Source organism: Labeo rohita, unplaced genomic scaffold (assembly GCF_022985175.1).
Source record: "Labeo rohita strain BAU-BD-2019 unplaced genomic scaffold, IGBB_LRoh.1.0 scaffold_224, whole genome shotgun sequence".
NCBI lineage: Eukaryota > Metazoa > Chordata > Actinopteri > Cypriniformes > Cyprinidae > Labeo > Labeo rohita.
In genome coordinates, this window is record NW_026128484.1 from 90874 (window position 1) to 104718 (window position 13845).

At 37.9% G+C, this 13845-nt stretch overlaps 1 protein-coding gene across 1 annotated transcript; it reads left to right on the forward strand.

Moving 5' to 3' along the window:
- The first annotated feature begins 1420 nt into the window (after window positions 1-1420).
- On the forward strand, window positions 1421-5737 carry LOC127159527 (C-type mannose receptor 2). Its single transcript, XM_051102336.1, has 5 exons — window positions 1421-1484; window positions 3141-3179; window positions 3272-3628; window positions 4361-4712; window positions 4844-5737. The coding sequence occupies exons 2-5, from the start codon at window positions 3143-3145 to the stop codon at window positions 5232-5234; spliced, it is 1137 nt and encodes a 378-aa protein (XP_050958293.1). The 5' UTR covers window positions 1421-1484; window positions 3141-3142; the 3' UTR covers window positions 5235-5737.
- Window positions 5738-13845: the final 8108 nt, after the last annotated feature.

Consider the following 13845-nt stretch of genomic DNA (forward strand, 5'->3'; position numbering starts at 1 on the left):
AACCTGCTCCAGAGCTCCCCTCTGATCTCAAGCCTGCTTCAGAGGTCCCGTCTGGTCTCAAGTCTGCTCCAGAGGCCTTCCCCATTGGAGAAGCTGCGCCAATGCCTCCAGAGGTGTCGGCGCCGGCCGTAGAACCTCTTATGGAGGGGGCGCTAACTGCTAAACTCTCTGCTTCTCCCTTTTTTCTGTCTGCATCCTCTGTCACTGTTCTCCCCAGGTCCCCGTCCAAGACGCAGCCTCCTGTTCCGCCCCGGGGGCTGGGCGCCTCCTGTTCCGCCCCCGAGGGCTCGCCTCCTGTTCCGCCCGGAGGGCTGTTGCGCCTCCTGTTCCGCCCCGGAGGGCGGCTCCGCCTCCTGTTCCGCCCCAGAGGGCGGCTCCGCCTCCTGTTCCGCCCGGAGGGCTGCTGTCCTCCTGCTCCACCTCCTGTTCCGCCCGGAGGGCCCTGCGCCGTGACCCCTACTCTGTCTGCCTCTTCTGTCCCTGCTTTCCCCAGGTCCCAGACCGTGACGCAGATTCCTGTTTCTCCCTGGAGGGCTGCTCTGCCTCCCCCCGCCTCTGTTCCGCCTCGGAGGGCTGCCTGCCCTGGTTCCGCCCTGGAGGGCCGCCCCTGCTCTGCCTCCGGTTCCGCCCTGGAGTGCTCCTGCGCCTCCTGCTCCGCCTCCACCTCCGCCCTGGAGGGCTCTTGCTCCGCCTCCGGCCCCACCCTGGAGAGTACCTGCTCTGTCGGTCCTGCCTCAATCACTGGGCTTCCCACATGGACCTGGCCCTCCAGCCCTCGCCCTGTTTCGCTCCCACCCCACCGCTCCCCTGGACTGTTGTTCCCGTCGAGCGTCTGGAAGCCGCTCCTTGGGGGGCCTATGTCACGAATCTGGTCGGTGTCCCGTTGTCCGCTCACCACCAGATGTCACTCTCACCTCACCTACACACTCTGACTGTTGCACCACACTCTGGACTGCAGCTCCCATCCTCCACCGCACTGATTGCGTCAGCCCCCGTGACCAATCAGGTGTTCGATAAAAGTGCCGATCCTCCCAGTGCACCTTACGGATTGTTAGATTGTTTCGTTGTTTCGTATTCCTAGTTTCCTAGTGTGTTTCCAAGTTCCTGGTTTTTTTGATCTCCTGCCTGGTTTTCTCGTTTACGTCTGTCTAGCCGCCTGCCTTGTGGATTATTGCTCGTGTTTATCGGTTTATTCTCTTGGATCGCCTGTTTCATCCCTGTCTGCTCCTGTCTCGACCTCGCCTGTATGACCATGTCTTTGTCTAGTGATTTAAATAAAAGCTCGCATATGGATCCGCTCGCCTCTCGTCAATCACTCCCTGTTACAACGTGAAAGAGGAAGAAAAATGAAAAAGCCTTTTGTTTTTGAGCAATAAACAAATGATGTGACGTGCTGAATGAGGACAGAGCAGATATAATAATCACATATTTTGAAGCTGCAGACAGAAACATCAGCGTCAGGACGGAAACACACAAACTCTAAGGTAAGAACAACTCATGTTTATTCTTTATCTAGAATATGACTTGAGGTATATTGTTTTATTGATTGTGTGTGGTGCATATATTTTCCTGTTAAAGCTGGGCTCACACTGCAAGATTTTGGCCACTATCTGGCCGTCTGAGACCAATTTTGCAAATCCTAAAAGATTCTTCTGATTCTAAACTAAAATCTGTAGTCTTTGATCGTTAGTTTGAAATGTTCACTGACAGCTGATTAATGACCGCTGTGATTAAATTTGACCTCCGATTTGGCACATGTCCTGCAGTCTGACTTCTCCTAAAATGAACATCAAACTGTCTTTGTTTTTCCAAGACAAGCCACGATCATGATCATGTTCAGCATTCTGCAACAAATATTTTTTTTTTTTTTTTTCTTGACATTTGTCATAAAGTTTGCATGATATATTCAAATTCAAAGCAGGCTTCCCCTTACAACAATTACCCATGGTTTTATTATAGTAAAAGTGTAGTAACCATGTTTTTTTGGCACATTAATTATCATTTGTATAACCATAGTTTTACTACAAATGCCATGGTTAAACTATGGTTAGCCAAAAATCATTAGGATATTAAGTAAAGATCATGTTCCATGAAGATATTTTGTAAAATCCCTACTGTAAATATATCAAAACATAATTTTTGATTAGCAATATGTAATGTTAAGAATTTTATTTGGACAATTTCAAAGGTGATTTTCTCAATATTTTATTTTATTTTTATTTATTTTTTTATTTTTTTGCACCCTCAGATTTCAGATTTTCAAATAGTTGTAGATCAGCCAAATATTGTTCTATCATAGCAAATCATCATAGCAAATCATACATCAATGGAAAAATGTACCCTTATGACTGATTTTGTGGTCCAGGGTCACATATTACTTAACAATTAGTTAATAGTTCTGTGTCTCAACAAGTAAAGTCACAACATAATGATACATTTGCAAATCATTAGCTAATGAGTATTTAAAACAGACAACTGGAAGTTGAAGTACATAGCTTTGACCACTGTGGTAATTAACATATGAATTTACATTATTAGTTAATAAAATAAGTTATTAGGGAATTAATGCATCATGACACATTTAACTAATAACAATTTATTGATTACTTAATCTATGATTCATATAGAATGTTTATTAGTTGCTGATGTAGTAATCATTAATAAACGATTTAGTTCTTCATGAATTATGCATTAACTCATGATTATCTGTGCATTAATTAAGCATGAATTAATGCATATTTGTGCACACGTATTGTAAAGTGTTAACGACCTTTGAAACTAATGTTACTCTGCAAATACAGACCAGTGACTGTTAAAATGTATTTGATGTCTGAATCATTCATAACATTTTGGACATTAATAAACAGACTCATTTATAACATTAAATAAAACATTTCGTCGGACACAAATAAATTAGCCTACATATTGTTTTGTTTTGCTAATTACTTTTTTACTAATGTTTTGTTTTTAGAATTGTGGGAGAACCGTGATCGATATTCTAAAAATCAATTATCAAGAGTCATAGCTTTAAAAAATAAATAACTTTGGTTCATTACGCGATCCGTGACTGAAATCATGTTTCACCAAAATGAAACTAGGCATGTTTGATATTTGAGTTTATCTATATCTTTCCTCTTCAGAAATGGCTCAAACTCTGTATTTCATTCTTCTTCTCACTGGTGAGTGTGTTTGTGGTTTTATTTATGGTTTCTAGTTTCATTAGGTTTGATCCTGTTATGAAAAGCATTAAAGCAAAGTCTCTCTTTCACAGCTCTCTGCTCCGTATCTGAATGTGTTCAGCGTCAGTATCACTTTATAAATAAGATCAAGACCTGGACTGAAGCTCAGAGATACTGCAGAGAGAATTACACAGATCTGGCCACCGTTGACAACATGAACAACATGAACGAGCTGAAGAAGAGTGTGAATGATGGAAGTGTTCAGTTGGTCTGGATTGGGCTGCAGAAGACGGGTCGTGATAAATGGCAGTGGTGTTCAGGTGAACCTGCGCTCTATCTGAACTGGGCTACTGGACAACCAGATGGCAGAGATGATTGTGCTATGATGTTAAATGGACAATTTCATGATTTGCCATGTAGTGAAAACCGACATTTCATCTGCAACAACAGTGAGTACAAACACCTAATGTAATAAACATTAATATAATAATAATAATAATAATTAACAATAATATGTATTATTATTATTATTATTATTATTATTATTATTATCTTCTTTGTAATGTTGGGGCAGACATATCTGACAAGCTATTGTTAACTAAAAATAAACAGAAATAAAGGGAGATCTAATTATAATTTACCAGCTCCAGATGTAAGATATCATAATTTTTACAGTGTAGAGGTGAAATAAATCCAAATCAAACGCACTAAGAAGCTGAGTGAGGAAATAACTTCTGTGACATATTTAATCATATTTCATATCTTGAATTTCATTTGTAATCCACTAAAACATTTCTTACAAGTTCTGATGAATCTTTAAATAAAGGTTACAATCATTTAGACAATATATATGTCATTCATTCATTTATTTAATCTTCTTTTATTTTCTCATGAGCTCTTTTTATTTTACTCTTAAACACATTTTTTTCTTCTCTCTCATGCTTTGCATATATATTTAGATTTATGCAAGATAGAGATACACAAGAACAACACAACCTCACGGTCACACTTCTCACTTTTATCTGCTTTTATTCAGCATGTGTCCATATTACAAACTGTAATGGTACAAATTACAAATGACAGTTATAAACACAACTATAAGCTCAGCACATTTGCATTAAATGATCCATTTTTAAAGTGTTTGAAAGATACTTAAGCATTGCTTTTGTTTTTTCTTAAAGCAAACACAGGACTCGTCCTTGGAAATCAGATGATGAATTGGACAGATGCTCAGAGTTACTGCAGACAGAATCACATTGATCTGGTCAGTGTGAGAAACCAGAATGAGAATCAACAGGTTGAGCAGTTCATTAGTGATAGACAGTTATCTGGATCATGGGTCTGGATCGGTCTGTTCAGAGACTCATGGCAGTGGTCAGATCAGAGTGACTCCTCATTCAGATACTGGAGGTCTGGTCAACCTGATAATTATAATCGTGGTGAAAACTGTACAGCTGCTGAACTGAACACTCAGGGACGATGGAATGACGTCTTTTGTAACAACCAGTATCCTTTTGTGTGTCATGAAGGTGAGTAGATCCTCACAAAACACACACAATCCATCATCACCTCCAGATCTCTTAAAGTTCACACTACATGTCTGACATGACAAATTCATCCACAGTGTTTGTTCTGCATGTTGTTTTTGATCAGTCTCTCTCTAGTTTCTGCTTGTGGTTTGTTTCGTTTCCAGATAAACTGGTTCTGATCAAAGAGAATCTGACGTGGTCTGAAGCTCTGAGATACTGCAGACAGAATCATGTGGATCTGGTCTCGGTTCATTCAGAAGAGATTCAGCATGAGGTGATGAACGTGGTTAAACGAGCATCTACTGCGGCGGTGTGGTTGGGTTTACGTCACTCCCGTATTTTGGGCATCTGGTATTGGGTGAGTGGAGAGACCGTGTGCTATCAGAACTGGGCTCCAGGGAACGGCACATCAGTGGAGGACTGTGAACACACAGTGAGATCTGGAGCAGTTCAGTCTGGAGGAGATCAGCGCTGGATCAGCCGTCCTGAAACTGACAAACTCAACTTCATCTGCAGCAGATATTAAGAGTGAATGGATATACTTACATTTAATTTAAGATAACAAATGCTTGTGTGTTTCCTATTGATATTCTGTTGGTCTCTTTGCTCCATTTTAAGAGCCTCATCAGTCAGAACTGCTTTTACAAACACTTTCAGCATGCACTTTCTTTTTTTAATAACTTCAGAATTATGACATATTTGTGTATCAAATTAATTTTATGAGGAGTCGTATGAGCATCATATTTACTTATCATTAGGGGGAAAAACAACTTTGTTTTCTTTTAGTTTTATCATGATAACATGCTCTTATCAATGTACAATTCAAGTAATAAATATAACTGAAAAGATCATGCTTTCTTAAAAAACAAAATCACTAATGTGTGTTCTCAATCAGCTCTTGAGAAGAATATTGTTTGTGTCTCAGCAAAAATAAATCTGATTTATTCTTCAAATGGCAGATATTGTGTGAGCTGGTGTTCTTATGCAGATAAATGTAAATGAGTGTACTGTATTATGGCGCCACCTAGAGTCATGCAGGTGTCTGTACACTCATCTGATTCTGTTTTACTGTTTCTGATGTTTGGACACTTTTAGATCAGAATAAAAAAGTAATTCTAAACAAAGAGATTCCTTTGCTGTTTGGACCCTTTAATGTTCACATAAATAGCTACACTCTAAAAACGGTTCTTTAAAGTTTTTTTGTTTTGTTTTGTTGTTGTTGTTTTTTTTTTTTTTTACATGTAAAAACACTATTATTTAAAACCACATTTTTCTGAATAACCTAAAATTATTATTTAATAGGCTTATGCATAAACATAGTTTAAGCCAGTGGTTCCCAAACTTTTTCTGCCGAGCCCACCTTTTGCAGAGTAATAAATATATATATATATATATATAATTTACCTGGCACTTGTTGTCTTTTCAAAAACTTTCAAAAACTGTTATTTTACGACAAAAACCACCACAACTGATAACAGACAGCTGCAGCGGGTACTGCGTGTACGGTGTATATTTTAGGACATCGTCAGACGTCAGTCATAAAATAAAATGTGTCATGCCTCAGACTAAAAAGCTAAAAGGCTTCAGTCACTTGACAGAATGGCATCATGCCTCATACTGAAAGGCTTCAGGTCTCAGTTAAAACGACGTCAGGTGTCAGGTTGATGACTGTGTAGCGGCTCCATCCACTGCCAGATTTCCTAATAAAATTTATGAGAAATAGCATCATCCAGTGGTTGTGAAGAATATAACAATTTGAGGTGCCCATATGGAAGTTGATAGATTTCCTAATAAAATTTATGAGAAATAGCATGACACGTGTCAAAACATGACACATCTTAATTCACAAACTTTTCAGTGGTTGTGAAGAATATAACAATGACTTGAGGTGCCCATACGGAAGTCACATAGATTGAAATATATGAGTAATAAATACATTTCCATGTATTTAAATGTATTAAATCTAAATAAAAGAAAATAGACCTTATACTTATATGTAAGTATATTTTTAAATATATGTCAAAAACATATTAAATATTTGATTTTGGCCCCTTTTTAATATTTTTCACATGTATTACATATATGTAAACATATTTTTATTATAAATATTTAAATATATTTATTTGCTTTATATGTAAATGAGCTCAAATATTAGTGTATGTAAATATATTTTTATTATAAATATTTACATATATTTATTTCCTTTATATTTGCATATATATTTCCTTTTATGTAAATAGTGTATGTAAATATATTCATTTGAAATATATGTTCATATATTAATTTCTGTATGTGTAAATATATTATACTTCTGTATATGTACATCTATTTTAAACATATGGTTTTGTGGTCCAGGGTCACATAAGTAAATTAACCGTTCTATTAAAAACTTAAAAATGTCAATCTTGTGGACATGATATAAATTTGCTTGCAACTGAGAAATACATTCAGGAGAGAAACACATTTTACACAAAAATATTTATGGTTTTATTAATATTTACAGAAAATACTACTACAAAGTGAAAATGGTCAAAATTAACGGCACATGAATACATTTACTCAATCTTACAACAAATATAGAGTGGTGCATGGATGCTCCATCCCACCACATGAGAAAGTGTCTGTAGCAGCGTCCGCAAGAGTAGAAATTGTAGCACATCTACAGACAGAAAGATCATCAGTTATATGTTTCTGTTCACCTGCAGTCATATTAACCAAGACAGTCAAAGAAATATCCTCACACAGTGTTGCTGTAAATGTCAAGGAAGTTCCCGACACGAATCACCGCCCCGTTAATCCTCCAGCCATAAGTCGGTCTGTTAGTGATGTTGACTCTGTTCACTCTGTAAACCTTCAGCAGATCCACTCTCCACCACGGGTCGGTCTCAGTGTTAGTGTGGGTCCAGGAGTTTAACAATCCATCAAGAGCAAATTCAGGTATAGAGTGTAAGTAAATTGATGACTGACCAGTTTTGCCCCACAGTGCTGCGTTCTCTGGAGGTAATGGCCAGTAAGAATCGCCATCTTTTTATTGTCATCAAGTGTTAGAGTTTGCAGAAAGCTTTTACAGAATTCATCGTTATTATTCCTCATTAGCAACATGTCTACCACAGGTTTAGAAATTAAGGATTGCAAACAAATGCCAATGAAGAATGGATCAAAAGAATGATCCTACAATGAGCATTATTTATTTGATCAGATATCCAACTTTTCTTATTTTATATAATTTTAATCTAGCCCTATATTGTGATTGCCATTATAATCTGAAAAAGGACTGGACAAGAATTCAAAGTTGCAATGAACTGGAAGTGGCACATCTTTTCTTTTCTGTTGTGATGTACATTTGAGTGAAACAGATTATTGACAAAGAATGAACATAATATAAGGAAACACAGAAACAAAGATGGGAAACACAAAGCCCTGACAGTGCACATGGGTGAATTGTGTAATCGAATGTAATTCTGTGAAAACCTCTAACATGCATTTAGAAAAGAGTCAGGGTGAAATCTGACTTCATGCAAACTTTAAAATACATTCTAACAGAGCATTTGTCCAGAAAATTGATTTTAATTATTTTATGTAAATAGATGCACAATGTGCTTTATGAGGTTTGAATGAATGAATGAATATTTCTTAAAGGCCTTTTTTTTTTTTCAGTAATAATAATAAAATCAAACTGCAACAGAGCTTTACTAATTGTAGCTTTAGTAATTGTATATTTATCAGTTCAAACAGACAAAACAGAACAAACATCTCAAAAAACTGGATGATTCTTACCTTCTTATCCATTCGCCATAACCTCAATCCATAAAACGCCTGTGGAAACAAGTGATTGAACTCAGAGAACCAGGTTTTGTTGAATCACACTGTAATATGTTTTTGATTTAATTCACTTTGATATTGTTGCTAATAAAGAAAGCATCATCTAAATTAGGGCTGTTATGATATCAGATTTTCCACTACAAGTTCAGTTTAGTTTAGTTTACTACTGTTGTGAATTCTCTCCCTTTAAGACGCGTGCAGTGTGTTACTCCAGCATCACACCAACAGCACAGTCACGCTGTCACTCATGTTGTGTTGATGTGCAAGAGAAAGTTTGTGAAGCTGTAAGTTTACTTTGTTGCTAAAAATGACACAAAGTGTTGATGGTGATTGATATGTATGTAATCCTGATGTTGATTATAAGATGATGATGATGTTTAGTGATCTTTTTGAGCGTGATTACACAGTTAAACAGCTGTGTTAGCCCGCTAGCATAAGTGCTCGCGCTGGAAATGTTTACAAAGTTTAATCCGCCTAAGTTTGCGGTTCTGTATAATAATGTCTTGTAATAATTGATACTACTAGTGATGGAAATAATGATACATTACCATTTGTTCATACAATTCATACAGCATCCAGGTACAACACTTTATGCGAATAACAACATATTTTTACTCCAAACAAGTGTTTTAAAGGGCACCTATTATGTCTCTTTTTACAAGATGCAATATTAGTCTCAGATTAGTGATGCACTGATACCACTTTTTCCAGTACTCACCCAATACCGATACTTTTATTTTTGGTACTTGCCGATTCCGAGTACCGATACCGATATTTTAAAATTTACCGGTAGATTTGTAAAATATAGGGTACAGAAACTAAAAGAATATGTATAATGTTAGTTGGTCAACTTCATTTATCAAATAGATACAGTCAAACCAAAATTTATTTAGATCACATTATCATAAACTGTGTCCTGCACCCACTAGTAAAAAAAAAAAAAAAAATGGTCAAAAATGATCAAAAGATGGTGTATATCTGCTGTCTAAATAATTTTGGGGTTGACTATATATCCTTTAGTTATTTTTATTTTTACACTTAATTATGCCCATTAAAATGTGTTTTGTTACTTTCGCTTTTTTTTTTTCTTGCTCTACGGTACATCATCTTCAATTTAATACCATTAAACTGCTCCATTGCAGCGGCTCAGTACTGTAATCACACGAACCACTCATTATGATTCTCCTAACTCTGATATTTTCAGAAATATAAGTCACGTTTTTTCATCTGAAATATGCTGCTATTAGGGCTACAATCCAAAGCGACTCAAATAATGCAGAAACACTCATGAAGCAAGCAAAACATGTGCAAGTACAGTACTCCTAACTCATCACATATTGACGATCAGGGACCCCCTCATCATTTTTCTATGTGCAGGGTCCTCCAGTACTGAACATGTGCTGCTGCAGTCTGTCTGTGCGCGAATTCAAAAAATGCCGCCAGAAGAAGCGAGCCTTGGTTGTGAAATGCTATTGGCTCTTGGGTGTTTTGTGACCGATTGCGTCATGCTAATGCTCGGGTGTATCTTCTTGAATGAGATGTGACCGCGTTAACGGAGCGGGACCATTTCAGTGATTAAAACCTTCTGTTATTCGCATAAGGATATCGTAAGGCTTCAGAAGACTAGGAATGCAACAGGACTTGTTTGTAATGCTTTTATACTGCTTGTTTATGGTCAGTTTTGCAATAAATACCTGTGACTTTACTTATATTTGCCTGTTGCGTGTTTCATATTAGTTCAGAAGTGTGTAGGTTTAGGGTAGGGGTGGGGTCAGGTGTTCCAATCGGCGGCTGACTTGAAGTAGTGCATGCCGGTTAGAAATTTTGTCCGACTTGAACCGGCGCCAACTGAAAACGTGACGGACACGTGTGGCATCAAAGTAACGCGAGAGCGTTTCCCTGGACCCCGACGGCTTGTTCAGCCAGCACAGCATTTCAGGAGCGACTGCACCAGGCTGAGATGACGTCACAGCTTCTCATGATTGGCCACATTCACCACATGACGATGATCAAATGAGTGTTTGGAAGCAATTCAATCCATATAATTGCATAACAAATCAATTTGCATGCCATTTCTGTAAATAGTTTACGATCTTTTGACTGCAGTACATTTTTTAAAACAAATTCTTTATATTGGATTTGTGCATAAGTTTATTATTGTACTTATTATATACACATGTGTTGTAATTCAAAAGTATTGTCATTCAGTGTTTTTTATAGAACTGGGATAGATTCCAACAATTAAGGTTTACATGACTGTTGAACATGCAATATAAAAACTTATTTGTATTTGTACTATAAACACAAAACAAGTAGCTTACTCCAACAGCAATTACAGCTAATTATTTATTGTTTACAGAAGCCTAACATAACAGCACTAAACAAAACATAATTTGATTAAGTATAAGCTTGATTTGTAAAACAGTATTTGTTCAGTTACTTTAAAATGAAATGATTTACACATGCACATATATTGTTTATAAACTTACCGTCGTATAAAATTCTGCTTTTCTTCCAACAAAATAATTTATTTTCTATAGCTTCCAGTTCATCTGCAATAAAGTAGGCAAACGCCACGTGATCTGCCATGTTTGAGGAAGCAACGAGATCAGGGTCGTGTCCGACTTGACGGCTCATTTTTCAGCTCCTCCCGACTGCTTTCAGTTGCTTGTCTTAATTTAATGGTCTGCATGCAGCGCAAAATGAGCTTATTTTACACACCTAGTGTTCAGAACACCTGGAGGTTTAGGGTAGGGGTGGGGTCAGGTGTTCCAATGAACGTATATATTTATATAAAATAATTTCTATTTTTACAAATGCATGCAAACCATTAAATCAAGACAAACAACTGAAAACAATGAAGGACCCTGCACGTGGAAAAAGACGCTGAAGGGGTACCCTGGGAGTCAAAAAGCGACACCCAGGGGTCCTGACCAATCGTCAATATGTGTGTTAAATAACTTGTGCATTTTTTGAATTTGTGCACAGACTGCAGCAGAACACAGAACAGCAGACGGAGACGGCAATCACGTCTATTCTTCTCACTAATTAATCGGTTTGCTTCGGAACCCTTGGAATATTAATACTTTTTGAATAAATTATGAATATAGTTGTATCTGCCTGTTATATCTTGTGTTTTGTTGACAAATGGTTAGATTTAGGGGTATGTGATGGCCGAGGCCGCACATAAGTTTATTTAATTTGATTTAAATGTGATAATTGTTTAAGTTGTGATATGTGGGGGTTGGTGTATTGTATTGTTTGTATGTTTTGTGTGATTTGTCTAAACATGTATGCTTTGGTTAGGAAGTTAAGTTGTCTTCTTTATGCGCGCTAAAGGAGGGCAGTAGCTCCTAATAATTCTTTCCATACTCTAGAGTGCACGCTGGTGAATGGAAGGTGTAACAAGGAGCAAAGACAAAGATTGTTGTTGTTTTTTTTGTTTATGATTTGTGTTGGTGTATATTAATATGGGTTTTGACTTGTATTGGTTTTGATTTGTTGTGATGTGAATTTGTTTAATTTAGATAATTAAGTCATTTAAATGTATTATGTTTGGATGACCCCTCTGTCATCAATGGTATGGTCCTGGGAATATAAGGACCAGGTGTATTCATTTAGGGTGGTTTTTCTTGGGGAAAGGGATCCCAACTGAAACATCTGTGCCCCAGAAATCCCAAGTTTTTCTTTATTTGTGTTTTTTTTTTTTTTTTTTTGTTTTTCTTGTGTTTGGCCATGTGTTTTAATAATAAAATGAAAAAATAAAGAACATCAGTTGATGCCTCCTGCATTTATTGGACGAATCTTGACAGGGTAGAAGTTGGGTTCAGTGTGTAAATAGTGTAATATAAATTAAACTGTTATTACATTAATGTCTTTATTAATTACACCCCAACATATATGCAATAATAGCAATATTATTACCCAATATATAATTTAATCATGACGATAAAATTCCCCGTGCCTTTCGCGTCAGCACATTGACGCCAAGGGTTTCTTATGTTAAGTACTGGAGGACCCTGCACGTAGAAAAATGACGCTAAAGGGGTACCCTGAGCATCCAGAAGTGACGCCAAAGGGGCCCTGCCCGATCGTCAATATGTGACGAGTTAACTTCACGTAACATTACGCGTAACTATATACACCTACTGACATGCACCTGCTGCAGACATCTCCTTCGCTTCAGATGCTGCACACACAAGCTCTGCTTCACCTGTTTCACAAACAAACTCAGATTGCCTGCAATTCAACTGTCGCAGACACCGACCCCACTTCACCTGCTGCAGGCATGGAAACCTCAGACGTGGATTCTTCAGAAGTACACGGACTTTCCTCGGAAATGTTGGCGATAGCAACCACATTATCATTTTGAATATGCAGCTTCAGCACACCACAGTCTAAAAAATGCTCCTCTATGTCTTGGGCGTCCTGTAGCAGATGACTAAGTCCACAATTAACCAAATACCTGTGCAGGACGGAATTGTTTGCAGAAACATTCATCTCTCCGATATCTCCTAACACAGTAACATTGGCGATGGCACTTGGCTTATACATCCCCGTTTTCTGAAGCATCTTGCACTTGCAGCATCTGTGAAACTTCGCCTTCGGCTGAAAATCCACCTGCGCAGTTTTACAGTTTCCGCAGGTCCGAGAAACAGTCACCTCCGCCCTAATCACCTCACCGCTGACAGAAACAACAGGGTCTTCTTTCACGTCACAGCGAGGCATTGCTCCAAGTCCCAGTAAAGATGAAACTGCTTCAACTGTTGTTTCCCGAGTCGTAGTTAGGAACAGTTCACCTTGGAACTCTCTCGTGCTGAGCTGGGTGAACTTGTAAGTCTTGCCAAAGGAAACGACTCCCACTTGACTTTCCCACAGCTGAACTCGAATTGTCCCGCTGGCATCCTGCAGCATCACACTCTGTGTCTCCACTTGTCCGCCCTGGATCTCCACCATCTCTGTTGATGCCCTCAAATGCACAATCTGCCCAGTCAACTCACCAACCGGACAAAAACATTAATAACAAATACACTACATTAAGAAAAACAGTACGCAAATTACATAACACACTAAAACTTAAATCACTATTAAACACTTACATATTGACGAGCAGACATTTTTCTGATGTCTCCCACGGTCCGCTTACACTTAGACGGAGGTTGCTTGTATGGAAACGTCAAATTAGGGATCACAGTCACACCTGTTCCCCTTCCACACAGGACATTGACACCTTCACCAGAACGGCCTGAGAAAATGAGGAAAACAACAAATATAATTAAAAATGAGTACACAATTTAACAACATTCAATAACACA